This window comes from Python bivittatus, unplaced genomic scaffold (assembly GCF_059951505.1).
Source record: "Python bivittatus isolate LINGU-HERP-01145 unplaced genomic scaffold, Pbiv_v1 ctg000370_np1212, whole genome shotgun sequence".
NCBI classification, from domain to species: Eukaryota; Metazoa; Chordata; class Lepidosauria; order Squamata; family Pythonidae; genus Python; species Python bivittatus.
Genome location: NW_028277062.1, coordinates 3,315,764 through 3,336,128, shown reverse-complemented (window position 1 = coordinate 3,336,128; position 20,365 = coordinate 3,315,764). Strand labels below are relative to the sequence as shown.

Below are 20,365 nucleotides of genomic sequence, written 5' to 3'. Positions count from 1 at the left end.
CCTAATAACCGGAGACCCAGCGGCCCAGGGGAAGCCTCCACTCGGGTTCTCATAGCCTCAACCAGACCCAGACCCAAATTCTCCGCCCCATTTGTAAGTGGCCGGGGGCCATTCCTGCCCATAATGCCCCGAACCCTTTGACCCCAGCAGGAAAAATTTCCATGGGGACCCCCTTCCCAGAGTCTTCTAGAACAGTGTTTCTCAACCAGAGCAATTTTAAGATGTGTAGACTCCAACTCCCAGAATTCCCCAGCCAGCCATGCTGGCTGGGGAATTCTGGGAGTTGAAGTCCACACATCTTAAAGTTGCCAAGGTTGAGAAGCGCTGGACTAGAGCAGACGGGGGGGGGGGGAGCCAGAAAATCCCTTATTCAAAATCGAAGGGAGGAAGAGGAGGGAGGGGAAGGCAACGATCTGGTGGGCAAGAGCCCTGGAGTAGCAGCCTTGGAAGAAGGGTGGCTGCAGCTCAAGATGGCACCTGTTTGGCCAGACGGACCCCGAAGTGAAGGGGCGCAGAGCCCCCTTGCAGGAGGATTTACGAGGTTGCTTTAAAAGGGCCTAAACGCTGGGGGCAGGAAGGGGGCTAGCGTGCCTTTCGGAAAGCCGCGTCTGTGGGCAGAACGGCGACCACGACGGGACGCTGGGCCCGCCTTCCCCGCGGCGGATGGCGCGCTCGCTTCCCGAAGAGGCGGTTCAACCTCCGACTGAATTCTTGTCGCCGGTCGTGAAGACGTGCCCTCGTCTCGCACGCGGGGAGGCTGAGGCGGTGCGAGGAATTCACTCTGCACGAGCTCAGAGGGACAGCCTCCTCCCTCCCCGCCTCTGCCTCTTTTTAAATTGCTCTGCACCCCTCGCCCCCCGGTCTGGAGGGCGAGCACAAATCAGCGCGTGGCTCTGGTGCCAGGCCCGGGCTGAAGCCAGCCCCTCTCAACCCGGCACTCGCGTGGAGGGGACGGGGACTGGGGCTGCGGGGGGGCGCGCGCCAGCTTGGGGAAGGCTAAACGAAACGCCCGGCCATTTATGCCATGGCCGCTCCATTCGCGATACGTAGAAGTGACCTATATAAACGCCGCCGCGGTCTAAAGCGGGGGGCGCCCGGTTCCCCCCGCGTCGTCCCTGCCGCCCCCACCGCCCGGGCCCCTTTAAGAATGCGCCGCTTCTCTTCCCCGCATTGTCTCCGAAGGCAGCCAATCAGGGGCCCTGCTGGGGAGGGGTGGGGAGCCCCGATTGGCCGAGATGCGGGCCTCCCGCCCAGCCCCCTCCATCTTCCCCTCCCTCTCCTTCGGCAGCCCCCTCCCCAGGCTGCTGTCCACCGGCCCAGGTGCTGAAGCCCCGGCCCGCGCTCCGCCGCGTGACAGCCGCCCCGGCGAGACTGGCACACCCCCCCCGGGCGAATTGCGGCGGGCACTGGCACTGCATCCGGAGCGGGATGAGCGGAGGGGTCTACGGAGGAGGTAGGGCCGGGCTGCGCTCCCGCTCCCCCGAGGCTCGGTCTCGGCCAGCCGCGTGCCCTGCCGCCCTCGGCTAGGCTGGCTCGGGAAGCGGGCAGAGGCGGTCCGGGGCATCCGACAGCCGGCGCCTCGAAGTATGCCACCTCGCTGGCCCCCCGGGGTGAGGCTGCTGTGGCCGAAATTCGGCCCGGGGTGAAACCCAACCGCCGGGCAGTCAAGGAGGCGTCGAAGGTCCTCCCCTTCCTTGCTGCGTGCGGCTTGGCTCACCTCCTTGAGCTGCCTCACCGGACGCTGCTCGGCAAAGAAACCGGGGCTCTCTTCTCGTCCGTGGGGAGGGATCCTGGCCCGCTTCCATCCTGCCGGTCGGCCGCCTCTAAGGAGGCATCGGTAGAAGCAGCGGTTCCTCCCCCGGGGAAGGCGCTCCTCTCTGGATCCTCACGTTCACGGGCCCGTTCCGGCCGTTCCTCTCCGGTCCCTTTTGCAGGCAGCTTCCTGAACAGTCAGCAGCCAAAGACGTTGATACGATGCAGAATGTAAATGACGGACTCTTTGAGCTGGAAGGGACCCTTGAGGCTATCCAGTCCATCCCCCTGTTCAGTCCGGGGATCCGAATCGCAGCCTCCGCAGGAGGCAGCTGGCCAGCCTCTGCTTCACCGTTTCTCAACCTTGGCCACTTTGAGATGCGTGGACTTCGACTCCCAGAATTCCCCAGCCAGCCATGGGGAGCCACTCTGGGAGTCGAAGTCCACGCATCTCAAAGTGGCCAAGGTTGAGAAACACTGCTCTGCTTGGGCGTCCCCAGCAAAGGGGTCACGCTTCTCCAAGCTGCCTTCCTCTATCCTTAAATCCAGACCCCGACCAGCAACAACTTGGGTCCAGAAGACCTCGGGGCACTTCAGTAAATTAAGCCCTTGGATGACCTGGAGATGTTGAAATGCAGATTAAAATATCTCCCTTTGGGCCGAAACAGGAGCAAAGGGGGGCCGCTCCCCCCTCCCCCCACTGCTTGCCCCCTCCCCACCCCGTGCCAATGGCCGTTCCTGTCTCTGCTGCCTTCCTTCGCAGACGAGGTTGGGGCCCTGGTCTTTGACATCGGCTCCTTCTCCGTGCGGGCCGGCTATGCGGGAGAAGACTGCCCAAAGGTAGGGCCCAGACCTCTCCCCCTCTCAGCCGGGGGTCTACTTGGCAGCCTCCCCCCGGGTCACTCCTTTGCAGAGGATCAGGCCCACCATGCGTGGGCCAGGGCTGGTCCGGGCCGTTCCTGCCCCACGGCGACTGGTCTGCTTGCAGGCGGACTTCCCCACGACGGTGGGCTTGCTCTCCCACGACGAGGCGGCCGTGGAACTGGATGGGGACAAGGAGACCAAATCCGGGAAGGTGTATTACATCGACACCAACTCCCTGCACGTGCCGCGGGAGAACACGGAGATCATCTCGCCCCTCAAGAACGGGATGAGTACGCCGGGGGTGGGGAGGGGCTGGCGCCCCGGGCAGGGAATCGAAAACCTCCCGGCCAGGCTGCTGGGCCAGGAGCCCTGAGCCCCCAGCCCTCTCCTGCCCTGGGCCCACTGAGGGGGGCGTGCCTCGAGGGCCCTGGAGTGGCAGGCAGCACTCAGGAAGGCTGCCCCAGCGATGCGGAGCAGCCAGCCCCTCCTTCGCCTTTATTAGCCCCCCTTTCTCCTTCCCCCTCAGTTGAAGACTGGGGCTGCTTTCAAGCCATCCTGGATCACACTTACAACAAGCACATCAAATCGGAGCCCAACCTCCACCCTGTCCTCATGTCAGAGGCCCCAGTAGGTATCCTGGGGGCATCCCCACGCCCTCCTTCTCCGGCAGGAGGCTGCTACCCCTCTCCTGACCCCCTGCCCCTCCCCTCCCCACAGTGGAACACGCGGGCCAAGCGGGAGAAGCTGACGGAGCTGATGTTCGAGCACTACAGCATCCCTGCTTTCTTCCTGTGCAAGACGGCGGTTCTCACGGCGTATCCTCTTGGCGCTGCTCTTTCCCAGAAGCCTCCGAGGGGAGGGATGGCGTCCTCCTCCCTCGGTCCCGAATTGCAACGATCCAGATGGTTAACCGGGGGTCCGTTACCCCTCCTGCAGCCTAGGAGTGTCGGTGTTGATAGGAAAAGGGCCTGGCTGGGGAGGGGGATACAGCTTCCTCTCCCCCCACTCCAACCTCCCGTTTCAGGACCTCTGCCTTGCCAAACCCTTGACTTTGCTTCACCAGTTTTGCCAATGGGCGCAGCACCGGCCTCGTCCTTGACAGTGGGGCAACGCACACCACAGCCATCCCGGTCCACGATGGGTACATCCTCCAGCAAGGTTGGGTTCACCTTCTTTGGAGAGAGAATTGGGCTTAGATGCAGGTCCCTATTATTGTTAGGGCCACTATCTCTGGTGCCAAGGTGCTGGGGGGAGTGCCAGCGCACCAGGGCCCTCTGAGAGGAAAACCCCCTTGAGGGAGAGGAACTGGGCCCCAGTTGTGCTTGGCCCGGCCTCGGACGCCCTTTGCAGCGAGGGGCTTCCGTGCAAATCCAGGGGGATGAACCGGTTCTCTTAGAGGCAGGATGAAGACCAGAGCATTTCTTGGGTTTGGACGGTCCAAACCATGCAGGGCGTGTGTGTTGTTCTGTGGGTTCAGAAGAAGATGCTGCAAGGGAGAAAAATGAGACATTCATGGGACGCAGGACCCCCCTCCTCCCTCCCTCTTCTGCCCGGTTGCAGGGATCGTGAAATCGCCACTGGCCGGCGACTTCATCTCCATGCAGTGCCGTGAACTCTTCCAAGAGATGAATATCGAAATTGTTCCACCGTACATGATTGCGGCCAAGGTAGTTCTGCCCTTTCCCATTCCGCCACAGCCCAGAGCTATGGATCCCGGCGGCCACGCAGGTGCTGGGCATTCAGCAGGCGCTGCTCCTGGGAGGAGCCGGAGAAGCAGAGGCCTCCGGAGGTGGCTGGGCGGCTCAGAACTGCCCTCTCTTGTTCCACGGTGCTAATTGGAGGCGATGAAAAGCAAGGTGGAACAAAGCTACTTCCTCCACCAGACTTCACCTGCTCTGGACGGGGAGGCCATGGGACTCCCATGCCGGCACCTGCCTGGCGCTCAAGGGAGCTGGAGTCGGGGGGGGGGGGCTGCAGAGTGCCGTCAGCTACAGACAGCTGGGCCAAGAGGGGATTGGCAGCGGGGAGTCCCCACGGCCTGCGAGGCTTCACCTCTTCCTTCCCTTGCCTCAGGAGGCAGTGCGTGAAGGAGCCCCCCCCAACTGGAAGAAGAAGGAGAAGCTGCCCCAAGTCAGCAAGTCCTGGCACAGCTACGTGTGCAACGTGAGCCCAGGGGGCTTGGGGACCGGGGAGGCACGGGGGACACCCGAACTGGCAACGGCTGGTAGATGCCAGAGGGTGCTGCCCGGGGAGGCTTCAAGTGTGGCGGTTGGCTGATTCGTTCGGGTCAAGGCTTGTTCCTGGGCAGGGAGGGGGTTGGGGGTGGGGGCTTCTGTGCAGGCCCTTGGTACGCTGACCTCCCTCTGTCCCCGCCAACTCCAACAGGAGGTTATACAAGACTTCCAGGCCTCCGTCCTGCAAGTTTCAGATTCTCCATATGACGAGCAGTGAGTACCAGGCTGCTTGGGTGGTGGGGAGGAGGGGGGCCTCACAGGAGCCAAGGGGGGTACGTCTTGGGCTTCCCTTGGCCCAGCCTTGCCAACCTGCTGGCTGCCCCCTGATGGGTTGCGACTGCATCTCCCAGAATCCCCCTCTTCCAGCTGTGCTGCCTGGGAATTCTGGGAGCAGCCATCACGATAGGATGAAAAAGGCCACAGTCTACTTCCCGCTTTTCCTGTGAGAGCTCAGGGGTGTCCTCCCCAGAAAAACAGCCCTGTAAGGTAGGTTGGGCTGAGAGTGACCGGCCCAGAGTCACCCCTGCCCCTGACCTCTCCGGCCCCTTGAGTGGCTGCAGAAGGAAAAAAACCTTCTCTGAATGTTGAACTTCAAAAGGAGCTCATCAGCCAGGATTATACAAGTTCAAGCTCCCTTCCCTTGCCTGAAGTGGCAGAACGTCCCTGCTGGAGCCCGGAGCCCATGTCTAGGATAGGGTCTGAAGACAGAACCCAATGCGGCAAACCGAAAGAGACGGGTACCGTGGGGGGCATCGCGTTGTGCCCCTGGATGCAGCAGGGGCACAGAAACGAAACTGGGTTGCGAGAGGAAAAAGAGGAGCGGGACCAGAGGAAGTGCCTCGACTCAGCTGACCGGCGGGGGGGCAGGGGACGGTCCTTGGGGCCTCTGCCTGCAGGACAGCTGTCCTTCCCACCGAGTGGCCTCGACCCTTGACTCTCTCCCCAAGTGGCTGCCATCGGCCCGAAGGCGAACGGGGCGTTGCTCTCCGCCCCTTTCCGCCCGCCAGGACATTCCCCCCCCCTCAGCACCCCTTGACCCCTATTTGCTTGCCCCACTTGCGTCCCCGGAGAGGAACGAGTCTTGGGGCTTGGCAGCTGCTGGGGCATTTCGCAGCTTTCCACTGCAAGAGTTGTAAGAAAGGAAAGGAAGCTACGTGGGACCTGGAGCCGGGCGGGAGCCAAGGAAGCCTCGCTGGGACAAGGGTGTCCCTGGGCACCACCATGGGGATCCAGAGGGCAGGGATCGTGGGGTGGGGTGGGGTCCGTGGCCCCCAAAGCAGGGGGCAGGGGCAGCTCTGTGCCAGTTCGGGACGGCAGGGCGGGCATCGGTGCCTCTTCCAAGGCCGCCCTTTCCAGCAAGGAAGGGGTCAATGAAGAGGGTGGACGGAAGACTCCTGCCCTGTCCTCGCCCACCCAGGCCTGGCCCCTTCTCTGTTCTTCCCACTTGTTTGGAGCAGGGTGGCCGCGCAGATGCCTACAGTCCACTACGAAATGCCCAACGGCTACAATACGGACTACGGGGCGGAGCGGCTGCGAATCCCGGAGGGGCTTTTTGATCCCTCCAACGTGAAGGTGAGTGGGGCTGGGGGCAGAGAGGAGGCTGGTGAGCTCCTGCCTCGGCTGCTGTGGCAAGGGCCCGCCTGGACCTGCCCTGCGGCATTGCCTTTCCAGGGGCATCCGGAGAGGTGGGAAGTGCCAGGCCCGCTGGGCGTGCGGGAGCCAGGTCGCCCGTGTGCTAGAGGAGGCTCAGCCAGACCGGGGAGCCATGGAGGCCCATCTCTCAGCACACATGGGGCAAACCAGGCCTTTGGGCGCTGTGCAATATGTGGACGTGGCTGCTGCATTATGTCTCAACCCCGCTGAGGATTTGAAGGGTTGTGTGAGCCCAGCCCCGCTCAGTGTGAGTGTCTAGGCACAAGCAGGGCAGCTACGTGGACAGGACCGCGCTTTTTCCTGCCTCAGTGGACTTCTGCGCAGGCCACTGTCCGTGGCTGATCATGCTTCTTCACTCCGGGTGAAAAGGTTGGGGAGTCCCCCTTGTGATGGACAGGCCGGGGGCCCCAGCACCCCAGATCAAGGCCTTTTGGGAGGCTGTTAGGGTTAAGGATAGGGATGGAAGGAGACCCCCAGAAGGTTGGCTGGGCTCAGCCCCCATCTCCAAACACAGCCCTGGCCCCTGGAGGAGAGGGACAGGCTTGAACTGGGGGTTACCTTCAAATAGGCGCTTCCCCTCTGCTTGTACGCCCGGCGGCCCTGCAGATCTAGTCTACACCTGCCCTCTTTCAGATGTGCCCAGGGCTGGCCCTGGACCCTCTCCTGCTAACGTCCCTCCTGATTTTCTCCCCAGTTTATTGCCCCTATTGTAACCATGAAATTACAGTCTGGGGGTGTGGGGGTGCAAGACTTGTACATCACTACCATTTTGCTTTGCACGCTTGAACTCTGGCTGACACAAGCCCTCCCCTGTCTCAGGGCCTCTCTGGGAACACCATGCTGGGCGTGGGCCACGTGGTCACCACGAGTATTGGGATGTGCGACATCGACATCCGCCCGGTGAGTCCCCCTCTTCCCGTTTCCCCCTCCCCACCCAAGAGGTGCACCCTGGCCAAGCCCCCCAAAAGCCCCTGGCCGAGTCCAGCTCCCTGGCCCTGCTGTCTGCGTTCCCCAGCACACTGAACCCTCCACACACCCAGCCCCTCTGCGCCCCCAAGGAGGGAGCCGCTGCGGGTCCCAAAAGCGCCTCCCCTGGGGGAAACGTGTCAGGTGGAAAGGGGGCTCCTGGACTCCTCCGTCCGGGGCCCCTGAGGGGCAGCTGGAACGCTTCCACGTTTTCATCCCGAGGACGAGGGCTCCTAGATAAAGACTCTGCCGGATCTTGGAGCTTTGGGAGGACTCCTTGGGGGCAGCTGAGCGGGAAGCCTCAGGAGTCTCTGAAAGGCCCCTGAGTGGGCTGGTGGGAAGGGAGGGAGAAAGGGAGGCCCCGCGGAGAGGCTGGAAGAGAGAAAAAGCCTCGGCTGTTTGGACTCCTGCCCCCTTGGACCCCCTTCCGCAGGGCTTGTATGGCAGCGTCATCGTCACGGGGGGAAACACTCTGCTCCAGGGCTTCACGGATCGGCTGAACCGGGAACTGTCTCAGAAGACCCCACCGGTGAGAGCCACGCGTCCGGGCGGGCGGGCGGGCAACCGTGTGAGAGGGCGAGGGACACGAGAGGGCGCCGGGATGTGGGTTTCACGGCTCCTTTTATCCAGCCTGGCCCCTCTGCGCAAGCACAGCGGGCAGCCTTCCTCTCGCTGGCCCCACAGTGGACTCCCGGTAGGGAAAATGGAAGACCCCGTTCCGCTTTCACGTGGAAGGCTGGGTGCTCCTTGCCAGTCGCCACACGTGTGTCTCTGCAGCCCCAAGCGCAGGCAGGGAGGTTCTCCCCTTTGTAGCTCAGAGGCAGCTCGCCCGGTGGGTGGACAACAAATTCTTCTGGAATTCCTGGCTGCGAGTGCGAAAGAATTTGGCTTTGAAGGAGCATTCGGGTAAGCCCCTTTTCTGACGCACCGAGCTCACCAGATCTTCTCCCTTTGAATAAAATTGGTGCGTGGGAAAAGGGGCCACCAGACTCCTCCTGATTTTTGGCTGCCACAGACTAACACGGCTCTCCTCCGGCAAGGGGTATTCTGTTTCCTAACATCAGTCCATCAAAACAGAAAATAATCGCACTTCCTGGGGAGACAGGATGCGCAATCAGAGTGGCAGTTCCTCGGGGCACCCCACAGATTCAGAGTTGTCCCCCAGCACTTTGACCCTCTCCTCTCCGCCCCACAGAGCATGCGCCTGAAGCTCATCGCCAGCAACAGCACCATGGAACGACGGTTCAGCCCTTGGATCGGTGGCTCCATCTTGGCTTCTCTAGTGAGTCGGGGGCGAGGGTGGGAAACTGAGGGGGCAGCGGGAGGGTGGGAGTTGGGGCTGTCCGGAAGGTGAGGTCTGGAGATCGTTGCCCAAGGAAGCGGGCATCAGCCCAGGGGGCTGCTGGGGGCAGGCAGGGGCTGGGGGGGGGGCGAGGTTGGCGGGGCTGCTCGGCCTCTCACCGCCTACTGCCTCTTCCAGGGCACCTTTCAGCAAATGTGGATTTCCAAGCAGGAGTACGAAGAGGGGGGCAAGCAGTGCGTGGAGAGGAAGTGCCCCTGAGCCTGCCGTCCTGCCCCCACCTCTGCCCTGCACCGCCATCTCTGGGGACGCTGCAGCCCTTCTTTGCCTCGGTGACGAAATGCCCTCCCCACTGCAGTCCCTGGTCTGCCCTCCCTCTCCTCCCACCAGGCCCTGTTGTGTCCGAGAGCCCCCCCCATGAAGATTGGGAGAATGCAGGGGACCCCAGGGAAGGGGCTTCCCCGCGCCCTTGTGCTTGGACCCTCCTTCCCCCCCTCGCTGCCACCTTCGCCTTCTGCCGCTTCACGTGTTGCCCGGGTGGCGCTCCTGACTCCCCGGATGGCTTCGTGAAGTGGGGTTCGAGTTCCGAAAATTGCTCCTGGTTGCGATTAGTTTGGGAGGCCTGGCAAAAATAATAAATGTCTGGGGTTTTTAAGAAAAAAAGAAAGGTTGTTTCTGTCGGGGTGGGATTTTAAAGGATGTTAGCCCCTCCCGGTGGCCTCATGCCCCCCTCAGGAGAGCATCCGAAATTGGCTCCCTCCGCCCGGACCGCTCTCTCGCTCAGCTCCCCCCTTGCACCCAAGTGCCAAACTCTTCCCCCGAGAGGGCCAGCCCTGCCTCACTTGCCTGCACTCGTTGGGGTGCAGGGGGCACTATGTTTGGGTGCCTGCTCTGTACCTGCACGCCGTTAGCGCCCACCGCAGGTCCTCCTGAGTTCTGCCCGGCAGCGTCTGCTCTTGCCCTCAGGCCTGGTTGGGCCCTGATGCTTCTGACTGCGCCCCGTGGGCTCCCCTGAAGAGCCTCATTCTCCGTAAGCAATGGGAGCCAACAGCTGCCACCTCCTCTGCCCTCCTCTGCCCACCCCACCCACGTGTCCTCCAGTAGTCCTCCCCAGAGGGACAAAGTCCACAGCATTGTTTGGCGGGCCCTTCCTTGCTGCCTGGGTCCTGGGAAGGAGAAAGCCGGCAAGCTCCTTCAACCAGCTCTGCTTGGGGGAATCTGACGGAGAAGCGGAGGCTGCCAGAAGCCCATCAGCACAAACGCCAGCTGGAGGATAAGAGGCCCTGTGGGCTCATTCCTATGGGAGTGCAGCAGACTGGAGAGGGGCTCGGTCAACCTCTCATGGGCGACCCCTTTGGGATTCTGGGTCTCATCTGATTGGCTCGGCAAATCCTGAAATCTCTTCTCCATGCTGAGCTGGTTCTCAGGCTCTCCCCTTTAAAGGCACAGAAGAAGAGAGGTGGGCAAACCGAAGTTTGGGGAGAGGGGCCAGCCTCAGGGCTGGAACTGGGATTCCACTAGAGGGAAATGCTTCCATCTGAAGCTTTGAGCAGCATTCACAGATAGTATTATCATTTTTGCTCTCCTGGGACAGATACTTGAGCTCCAGCACGAATCGTGGCCCTGGAGAGAAAGGCAGGTGCAGATCACGGAGTGCATGGAGGTAAAATAGGCCACACTGGCCCCTCCGTCCTCCACCTTTTCACATTTCAACCTCCCCCAGCCACCTTCCCTGGAGGATCCAACAGGTACCCCAAACTCCCTTGTGTTCAGCACCCCTGCAATTGCCCCCAGGCAGGGAGGCAACTTCTGGGCGAGAATGAAGATGCCATCCAAGAAGGAGGGCTGGAAGCGCTGGCTGATGGCATTGTGACCAACCCAGCCAGCAGGACATGCTGGCCAGCTCAGCAGCAAAATGGTTGGGCCTGCAGGACAGACACAGTCCGAGCTGCAGAGCACCCTCCAGCTCGGCCGGCAGTGCCCCCACTTCCAGCCTGGCAGGGGTGGGCCAGGAGGAGCTTTCCTGCCAGGGCATCATTGGTGGCTTTGGTGAGGATGTCACCCGGAACGATTGGGCCACCACCTCGTCCTGTAGCCAGCCCAAGCCAGCTCCGGTGGACCCCTCCGCGCTGCCACCGGAGGAGCAGGGAGAGGGCAGGACACAGGGTGGCCTTCTGTCGCTGTGGATTTCTTTCTACCGTTCTTGTTCAAAGGCACCCAAAGCAGCTCCCAAAATACAAACGCCATAATAAAACTACTATGGAAATAAAGTGCAGCAGCGCCATCATTAAAAGGGGGGTGGGAGGAGCTCAGACACAAAAGAGCAAGGAAGGGGGCTCAGCAGTTTGGCCTCTGATCCCCCAAACTCCTGGGCCCCGTTTGCCCAGCTGTGCGTTCCACCCTCGCCCAGTTCCCAAATACATGGGGCTGGCTGCGGTGAGTAGCGATCCAGGACCCCCTGGCACCTGCCCAGACACTTCCTGCTGCCAGCCCGGCTCGCAGAGCTTCTGCTGTTGGGATACCCCACCCCCTGAGGAGGGGTCTGTCCTGTCTCAAGGCTGCTGCTGCTACTGCTGCGTTTGGCTGTCGGGCTGTGGGGCGCGCTCAGGCTGGGGCATTGGCCCGAGGATTGGGGTGTCCCGGCCAGACACTGGATTCTCTTCTGGGGAAGGAAGAGATTCTTACCCAAATGAAGACAGGGAGGAAAGGGCAGCCGGGACCAGGAGCACCATGAAATACTGGGGGGAGGAAGGGAGGCGGGTGAGTTTGCAGGAAGAGAAGAGAAAACGGGTTGGCAGCACCCAGTACAGTGAGTGGGTGTGCAAGGATCGGCAACCCGCCCTAGGGAGCCGTCTCTGCATGTGCTGGACTTCAGGGCCAATCATTCCCAGCCTCCGCAGGCTTTGGCTGTGCGGCCAAAAATGCAAGAGCCAGCACATGTAGTGAGTGGGTCTCGGCCTGGCTGTGCGAAAGGAGAACGGCTTTTCACGTCTGGCTGCAAGGAAGCAGGGCACCCCACAGGGATGCACCGAAGTGGACGTGACATCGGGCGGACGAGCACCATGGGCACACGGCTTTCGATCGGCTTCAGAACAGCCTCGGGCAGGGTGCAGTGTTTGTGCTGTCACGGCCCCGTGTCGCAGGCAGGGGAGAGAAAAGACCTTTCACGGAAAGGAAGGCCCCGTCTTTGGCTAATTACCCCCACCTGGGGCTTCTTGGCCCGGGGACCACGGCCGGAAGAGGGGACGGCTGCAGCTGAGGGCTAGCTTGGCCGCCACGGGGGCTCAGCATCTGGGATGCAAGTCGGAACTGGGCCAGCTCCAAAGCCTGTTGTTGTCGGCCTCTTCAAAAAAGGAACTGGGAAGCGGCCGCCTTCGGAAACGCATTTATTTCTCCCCTCGGCCCATTCCGGTCCTCTGGGCGACTGGCGAAACAGAGGCAATGCAGCACTAGCCAGCCAGGGGAATTCCCGTGGCCGGGTTCACGTGTCGCGTGAATCTGAACGTGGAGTGTGGGCTGATGGCTCAGTGCAATGCTTGGACCAACCAACTGGGGTTTATTCAGCCACTAGCTGTGGCTAAGCAAACCACAGCCGGATGGCCAACCGCAAGCCCGTTCGAGGGAACATCTGAACCAGTGTTTCTCAACCATGGCTGGCTGGGGAATTCTGGGAGTTGAAGTCCACCCTCCTTAAAGTGGCAGAAACACTGATCTAAGCCCAGGAGAGAGTTAAAACGCACATGGGGCCCCCTTCTGAAGCACAGGGCACTTGAGCACAGGGACCAATGCCAGATCTGTTGGGACCACAGCACCCATCATCCCCAGCGCAGACGTCTGGACAGCTCCCCCGGGCCATCTCTTGGGCCATCCCTCCTCGCAGGGTTGTTGTGAGGAGGAAAGAGGAGGACTCTGCCTCGAACTCAAGCCCTCGGAAGGCGCTGGCGGGGATGCGCGAGGAAGGGAGAGTCGCAGCTCCGCGGCTTTTTGCAGAAATCAAGCGCCGCGTTTCCCCCGCCAGGGGGCACCGCCGAGCCGCCTGCGCACGCGCACCCGCCTCCTCGCGCCGGACCCCGGAGATAGACAAAAGTGCAGAGCGGCCCCTTAGCTCCGGACTTCCGGGTCAGCGTCGGCCGGCGGGGCACGTTTCGGCGGCGGAAGGGCGGAAGGGCGAGCGGCGAGGCGGCCGGGGAGGGGGCCGCGGTCCCCGGGCTTGCCAAGCCAGCAGAGCGGAGCAGCCGCCCGGGACGGCCCCGGACTGCGGAGGCAGAGGCAGAGGTAGAGGTAGAGGCGGGGGCGGGCGCGGCCCGTCCGGGAGGGAGGGAGGCGCAGCGCCGGGAACGGCCCTGCGGGGGGGGGCGACGGCGGGGCGCGGCCCGTCGCCCCCGGGCGGGGCGGGGCGGGGGTCCCCGCGCGCGCGCCCGCCCGACGCCGCCGCCGCCTGTGTCCCCGCAGGGCCGCCATGGCCGAGCCGGGCCCGCCGAGCGAGCCGGAGCGCGCGCTGCGCCGCCGCCTGCCGCGCCGCCTGCCGCGCCGCCGCGGCGACATCTACGTGAACATGAAGACGGACTTCCGGGCGCAGCTGGGCCGCTGCCAGAAGCTGCTGGCGCCCGGCGGCGGCTGCGCCGAGATCTGCATCCACGGGCTGGGGCTGGCCATCCACCGCGCCATCAACATCGCGCTGCAGCTGGAGGCCGCGGGCAGCGGCGCGCTGCGCCTGGCCGCCAACACCTCCACCGTGCGCCTGGCCGACGCGGCCGAGCCCGAGGGCGACGAGGAGGGCGACGGCGACGGCGACGGCGACGGCGAGGGCGGGCAGCCGCTGGCCCGCGCGCGCCACAACTCCGCCATCCACATCCGCGTGCTGCGCGCCGCCCCGCAGTAGCCGCCCCGGGGAGGCCGGGCGCGGCGCCGAGCGGCCGGGGACTGGGGGGGCGCCCCGCGACGGAGACGGGCGCGGAAAGCCTTGCCGGGCCGGGGGCGCCTCCCCTCCCGCTCCCCCTCCGCCCCGGCCGGCAAGCGCCCTGCCCAGCCTCCTGGCCCGCGGATGCGCCCCGGGCCGGCGCCCTCTGCTCCCGGGCTGCTGCCCGGGCAGAGACCTGGGCGAGAGGTCCCGCAGTCGCCCCTTCGCTCCGGGGCTGGCCTGGACGCAGCGGCAGCCCCGTAACAGGAAGAGCAGCTGGAGGGGAGCCCTTGGCAGCCTCGGGGCCCAGCGGGCCTTGGGGGAGACAGGCCCGCCCGGCCTGCTCCGGTTCCGCTGGCCTTGGATCCGCGCCCCCCGAGGTGCGGGGGCGGCCGCTGCCGCTGCGAAGCGGCCCAGCGGGGAGAAACGCCGCCAGAGCCTGCTCGTTTTGTGTCTTGAGCCAGCAGCCCCCGCCTCTTTCTTGGCCCCCAAACGCCCGGCCTCTCCTGGGGGCAGTCCTTCGAGCAGCGGGGAAAGGGGCAGCCGCGGAGAAGCCGGTTCCCCTTTCTCGGCATGCCCTTGAAAAGGGCGGCCGGTCAGTCCCAGCCCTGCGAGACCCGGAGTGAACTTGAACCCTCCTCCTTCTCCTCCTCCTCCAGCAGCTCAGAAGATCCCCCCGTGCTCTGCCCGGAAACCCCTGCGGGCCTGGGGGATTCAGTCGTCTTCCGTTGAAGACCTAGAAGCTGACCGAGGAGGATGGGAGCTGGGCCCGGCGTGTCCGAGGGTGGGTGGCGGAAAGCCTTGGGAGGGAATTCCCCCATGTCTTCCTGGGGGGCGGGGGCGCCGAGGGGCTGGGCCGGCCTCTGTTGGGCAAGAGCCTCGTGTCATCCGGGCTGCGTGTGAGAAGAGGCGGCTTATCTGAGCCGGCTGGAAATAGCGTTTTTCCACTGCCCGGTCCGAGCTGCCGCTGCTGATAAGAGGCTGGTTGGGGGCTGGGAGCAGCCCTGGCATCTCCGCCCCTCCCAGCATCGCGTGGCTGGGGGGACGAGGAATGGAGGACTTTCCTTCCTCCAAAGGGGCCACTTGCCGGAAGACCCCCACTCAAGTCCTCCTCCTGTCCTTGGGGAAGTCCTTGCAAACTTCTGGGGGAGGGCCAGGACCGGGGAGGCCCAGCCCGTGTCTCTCCTCAGCTGTCCTACCCTGCAGGGTCGTCGTGAGAGAAACGGGAAGGGGGACCTCTGAATGACACCTTGAGCTCCGGGGAAATAAAATAGCCTAAGGTAGCAGCGAAATGAAAAAGCCAGGACCGTCTGCCTTCCGGCCACGTGCCCTTATTCCACGTCCTGCCGGGAGACCGTCACCTCTTGGCTTCTCACGGGACGGGGACGGGGAAGGTTTGCGTGCCTGCGGATCCCAGCTCCTCAGAATGCCGATCCACACACCTGCCTCTCCTAAGCCAGCCTGTCGTCTCCTGCTGGTCCCAAAGCTGCCTGGGCCGCCCCCGTCCAGAATTCTGCCCTCTGCACATCCTGGCCTTTCTCGACTGCGTCCCGTTGAATGGACTCTCCTTGGGGAGACTGTGGGGGCTCCATCTGGCACCACGTCTGCTGGATCTTTGGGGCAGATCATTCTGTTCTCTGTAAGTGCTGTCGCTGGACATGCAGAATAAATACGGTGGACTTGGGAGCAAAAATAGCCTGCGTTTTAATATTGGGGTTTTGTTTTTTCATTCGTTTTCAACCCTGGTACAGGACAATAGCTCGTTCACACGTCCTGCTCAGTGCACAGGCATGCACACACGGGTGAAATTGGGTGGGTGATTAATTCAGGAGCAGCCTGAAGGTGTCACATGGAGGGTTGTGAAGAGATTCCCTGCGGAGCTTCCATGCATCCTGGTTTGTCAGTTCCAGCATGGGGAGGCAGCGTGCTGGCTGTGCCCAGTCCTCTCCTGTGCCAGGCCCAAAGCCTTCAGGCCCCATCGTTTCAGAACTCCATGAGGCCTGGCCGGTCCCACCGTGTCCCTGTCCCCCCCCTTCTCCACCGGGGTGCCTTTGCCCCAGTCCACCGGAACCAGTTTGGTGGGGCTCATGGGTGGGGGAGCAGAGATTGCCCAGAGGGATCCTCCTGCTCTTGGGCCTCCTTGGGGTGGGATTCCCATTCTCCATCCTTCGCCCCCACCCCCCATTCTGGTATAGAGGTGCACCTGATAGAGCGCCCCCGCGGCACGAGCCTGTGGCTGCCTCGGTCATGGATCCAGGCGCCAGGGGCGCTTCGCCTCCCCTCCCCTCCCCTCCCCTCCCGTGCTGGCGGCTCACGGGCACCGGGCGGACGGGAGCTCCGCGGCACCCCTCGAGGAAGAGCCCGCCTCGCGCTCTGCCTGGCGTGGGGAGCGCGGCTCGCGCCTCGCGCACCGAGACGGGCAAGGCGAGCCCTTTCCCGCCCGAGGAGCTGCAGCGAGCGGGGACGCAAGCCGAGGGCTGAAGGGTCCGGGGCGCCCCAGGCCAGAGCGGGGCCGCCGGGCAGCGGGGCTCGGGAGGGCGCCTGCTGGGGCGCCAGGGCAGGGCAGGCACACCGGGACCGGGACGCGGTGGCGGCGGGCGGGAGTCGCTCCCGCGGCTGGGCCGCCCCCCGGGGAGCGCAGCGCTCCGTCCAGCGGGGCCGCGGGTCAGAGGTCCGGCCCGCCTCCGCCCGGCCTGGTTGATCTGTCACTCCCGCTGGCGCCAGGCGAGCCGGGCTGTTTGGAGAAGTGGCCAGGATCGATCGGGCCGGCCGCCGGGTCGGCGGATCAAGGCTTCCGCGAGTGCAGGCCGGCACGTATGAGCGCCCAGCGGCCCCCGGCCTTGGCTCCGGCCCAGCGGCGCAAGACGCGGGGGGGGGCAGAGAAAGGATGAGATTCCCCCCCAGACGGTGCCCGGGGAATGATGGGGTGGGTTGTCGCCAGGCGTCTGCGCCTGGGCCAGCTGCCAGCGAAGGGGGCAGAGGAAGCAGACCCCAGAGGGGCGGGGGTCTTTCCGGGGGGGGGGTCGCCGGGCAAGCAGCGGGTTGCACTTAACGGGGAGATGCTGGGTGTCCTCTTCTCCCAGAAAAGAAGCCGCCTGAGACGGCCATGAGAACTAGTGACTTAGCCCAGATGCTGGCCATGGTGAATAGAGGGGCGCTGAATTCAAACCCCCAGCTGATCTGGCCAGCCCAGCATGAAGGGGCAAACTGACCAGGGCCATAGCCTGCCTCAGTTCTACATCTGTGAAATGGGAATAACAAAAGTTAGGTGATGAGTGACGTGCCGTCAGGGAAGGGGCTCTGTGTCTCCTGGAGAGGCCTTTGGGCTGTCACGCAGGAGGGTGGGCGCACGGGGTTTGGCGGAGAGGTGGGGCCTGGGAGCCGGGGCCCCCGCGTCCTGTGGTCTTGGGGCACGTACGCACCAGACAGGCTGCCTTCGGACGGAGCGTCTGCAGAGCCTCGCTTGGGGACAATCCTGGGGGGGTGTGATGTTTTCACACAGATCAACTCTGCAGCTGTCTGGTATTTCCATCACCTCTTTGGGGGCGGAAGTGCCCTAACAATGGAGACGCTTGAGTTGTTCGCTGCTGGTTGTGTGACCAGACTGCACGGCGGTGTGGGGTTTGCTGCTCTGCCTGCACGTGGGTGGGTGTGTGGGTGAGTGAGCGAGCGAGCGAGCGCCTAATTACTCCTGGTGCACGACCAACACAGCCATTTTATGCAACGTGGAAACGGCTCCTTGTGGCCTTTGGAGGGTCTCTCCGCCTCTCTATCGGGTGCAAAGACCGTGGGCTTCTTTTACAGCAAGAAAGCCCCATAAAATTAATTTTTGCTCTCTGCACTTCAGCATATGGGACTTCTGCCTGCTGCATGAAGAGGCATGGACGCTTCCAGAGGCGGTTTGAAGAAATCGAGAAGGGGCAGAGCCGCCCCCAGGAGAATCTCCTGGGCCTTTCCATGGAGATCCTGCAAACACAGAAGGGAACTGAATGCCAGTCTAAGCTTGTGTGTGCGTGCATGCGTGTGTCTGTGTGTACGCGTGCGCCGCCGTCAGAGGCTTCCTAGTTATGTATCTAATTGGCCGCTGTCGGGATGGATTAAAACAGTGTTGTTCAAGCTTGGCAACTTTAAGATGTGTGGACTTCAACTCCCAGAATTCCCCAGCCAGCATGCACTACAGGGTTACAAAAATCTCATTTTTCTTGATGTGCAATTTTGGATGCTTAAAAACCAAGAAGGATCTTGAATTTCCCAATCAGTGCCAAGCCCACTGCCCCCCCAGAGAGGCAGGTGATGCCTGGAAGTCAAGCGTGTGCCCCCCTCTCAGTTCCCAGCCTCCTTGAAGGAGAGACCCTCGCCTCCAGACAGTAGCGTCGGCTGGGGGAGAAGCATTGCCCGGCTGGCTCAGGCACAGCCTGCAGAGAGTGGACAGGGACAAAGACAGCAGCGGGACCAGGCTGAATGGAAGCAGATTGAAAGGAGAGCATATCATCGTTCACACAGCCACGTTGTGAACCTCTGGCACTGATCGCCACAAGATGTGGCGATGGGCACTCCTGGGATGGATGTATGGACAGGTCTTGGAGACTCAGGGCTGCTTCCAGGTTGGGCGCAGGTGCCTCCGGGTCCCACTTGCAGGGGAGCATCTCCACCTCCTGCGTGGGAGCTCCTTGGAGGGATCTGGCCCAGGATGGCCCTTGGGCTGAGGGAAGAGGGCTCGCCTTAACTTCTCACAGTCTGTGGAGTTCATTCCCGCAAGGCATGGTGGTGGCCCCTATCTGGAATGGCTTTGAAGGGGGATTCATGGAGGACAGGTCTCCCTGTCAGTCCTGAAGACTCAGGGCCGCCCCCAGGTTGGGCGCAGGTGCCTCCGGGTCCCACTTGCAGGGGAGCATCTGTTGGCCCCCATTGCTGGATTAAGAAGGGTCTTGGCCTGATCCAGCAAAAGTTGTTTTGGGTTCTTTCGTCCTGGTGAGTCCTGGGCTCGGGACCTTGCCTGCCTCTTGCTGGCTCAGAAGTCACAGCTGGCCAGAGCAGCAGAAAGGCCTGGGGTTGTCCAGGGTTTCCCCTTCCCAAATCAACCTTTCCTTAGGAGAAGGGTCTTGGAGGACCACGGGGTGGTCTGGATTGTCCAGCCTTTCCGCCCCCCAGGGCAAATGCCCAGGACAGCTTGTTAGAAGAAGTCATTCCCAGGGCTCCTTTGCTCCAGGAGTGGGCAGAACCTGGACCCAAGTGCCAGCCAGCCAGACCTACCTTGGAAATGGCTGCTTTGCAGAGGGATCCCTGGGGGCGCAGACCCACACATGGAGCAAGGGTCTGGCTTTGATGCTGTGGCAGGACAGACGGGAACTGGGGCTGAGCCGAGCCTGCAGCCCCGGGGGGGCCCTGGAGGGACATGCTCGGCCACGGCATGGACCTCTCCCAGTTTTCAAAGGTTGCCACCTTTTCCAGAAAAAAGGATCCCTGGCTCCTTAAAGCACAGGTAGGTCACTCTGAAGGGTTAGGGTCATCACCGCTAAAGTGCAATTCCTGAAGTTGACGTCACTTTGACGGAGCCCCTTGTGGGCAAAGTCTGTTCCCTGCCCTGCTTTCCAGCTCATTTCAGGGACAAACGCAGCGGGAGGTCAACCACGTCAAAGTTGAAGGAAGCCTTGCCCCTTTCACATTTGGGTGACGCATGGGACGCACCTTAAAAGGGGGTGGGGCTTCAGCTATACCGCTTCTGTCCCTACAGCAGTGTTTCTCAACCTTAGCAGCTCTTAAGATGGGTGGACTTCAACTCCCAGAAGGCTGGCTAGGGAATTCTGGGAGTTGAAGTCCACCCATCTTAAAGTTGCCAAGGTTGTGAAGCACTGGACTAGAGCAGACAGAGGAGGGAGGGATGGGGTGGGGAGCCAGAAGGTCTCACATGGCCCCCATTCTCTGGTAGCCTTTGAGACATTGCTGCTCCTAACTCCATTCCCACGTAAAGCCTTCTAAATGGGTGGCCCTCCCCGCGTCTTGTGGCAACGGGTTCCAGAGGCCACTCATGACTGCACTCACGTGGCAGAATTAACCCATGTTCTGCGTTCACACAACACACTGAACCTTCCCCTCCTTCGGTGGCTTGGGCAGGCAACGTGCTGAGCCACCCAAAAGAAACCCTAACTTTGCAGATTGTGTGGACGCTGTTGCCAGGAGCGACCTGGTTGGACAGGTAGCGTGAAGGTGGCCCTTCCTCGCCCCTCTCCGGCCTGTCCATCCTTGGATGCGCTCACCAAGTTTCTGTTTAGGAGAGAAAGAGAAAAATACAGTAACACTAACAACCAACTAGGCTCTGGTTAGCTGACTGCCGTTTACTGAACGAAGCCGGTTGCCTGAGTTTGCACAGCCCTGGCCACAAAGAAGGGCAGACGCACTTCAGCCTAACCTCTCGCAGTGCGACGTTTGGCACTAATGTTTTCCTTTTTCCTAGCGCTGAAAGTCTCCCGGGGCCCCCCGCCCTTTCCCCCACCAGCACGTCTCCCCAGGTCCTCAGCCAGCACCGTCCGCAGATTCCGGGCAGTGGCGTCCCAGCGTTGCCGCAGGCGACCCGGCCGGAGAAAGCTGCGAGGGGCCTCCCCGCCTCTGAGCCGCCCGGTGCGAGCGCCCCCGGGCTTCCTGAGGGCAGCCCCCGCCCACCCCCGGGGTCCCCAAGCGCCAGAGCCTGAAAGAAGG

The 20,365-nt window shown here is 62.8% G+C and overlaps 2 protein-coding genes and 1 long non-coding RNA gene across 4 annotated transcripts; 2 read left to right on the top strand and 1 right to left on the bottom strand.

The window, feature by feature from the left end:
* Positions 1-1,011: 1,011 nt before the first annotated feature.
* ACTL6B (actin like 6B) lies at positions 1,012-9,210 on the top strand. The gene is made up of 14 exons (XM_088142107.1): positions 1,012-1,453; positions 2,516-2,592; positions 2,741-2,906; positions 3,143-3,243; positions 3,334-3,431; positions 3,680-3,774; positions 4,177-4,283; positions 4,690-4,779; positions 5,002-5,063; positions 6,308-6,422; positions 7,323-7,403; positions 7,903-7,998; positions 8,665-8,751; positions 8,950-9,210. Exons 1-14 carry the CDS (start codon positions 1,429-1,431, stop codon positions 9,028-9,030), a joined length of 1,281 nt encoding a protein of 426 aa, XP_087998233.1. The 5' UTR covers positions 1,012-1,428; the 3' UTR covers positions 9,031-9,210.
* On the bottom strand, positions 7,453-9,756 carry LOC148215832 (uncharacterized). Its single transcript, XR_015796466.1, has 3 exons — positions 9,667-9,756; positions 9,275-9,391; positions 7,453-8,335 (listed from the first exon to the last, which is right to left on the bottom strand). It is a non-coding gene; the product is annotated as an uncharacterized LOC148215832 (long non-coding RNA).
* Positions 9,757-12,870: 3,114 nt separating this feature from the next.
* Positions 12,871-15,383, top strand: POP7 (POP7 ribonuclease P/MRP subunit). 2 transcript variants are annotated; one of them, XM_088142181.1, is made up of 2 exons: positions 12,871-13,050; positions 13,222-15,383. In XM_088142181.1, the coding sequence occupies exon 2, from the start codon at positions 13,229-13,231 to the stop codon at positions 13,649-13,651; it is 423 nt and encodes a 140-aa protein (XP_087998307.1). In that variant the 5' UTR covers positions 12,871-13,050; positions 13,222-13,228; the 3' UTR covers positions 13,652-15,383. The 2 variants fall into 2 exon arrangements, with proteins under 2 accessions (XP_087998307.1, XP_087998306.1); XM_088142180.1 differs by having other exon boundaries at positions 12,877-13,044; positions 13,222-15,382.
* Positions 15,384-20,365: the final 4,982 nt, after the last annotated feature.

Coding starts and splice junctions, on each gene's coding strand:
- ACTL6B (XM_088142107.1), top strand. CDS start 1,429: ATGAGCGGAGGGGTCTACGGAGGAG. Junction 3,775..4,176: donor TGGGTACATCCTCCAGCAAG/GTTGGGTTCACC, acceptor GCCCGGTTGCAG/GGATCGTGAAATCGCCACTG. Junction 8,752..8,949: donor GCTCCATCTTGGCTTCTCTA/GTGAGTCGGGGG, acceptor TGCCTCTTCCAG/GGCACCTTTCAGCAAATGTG.
- POP7 (XM_088142181.1), top strand. CDS start 13,229: ATGGCCGAGCCGGGCCCGCCGAGCGAGCCGGAGCGCGCGCTGCGCCGC.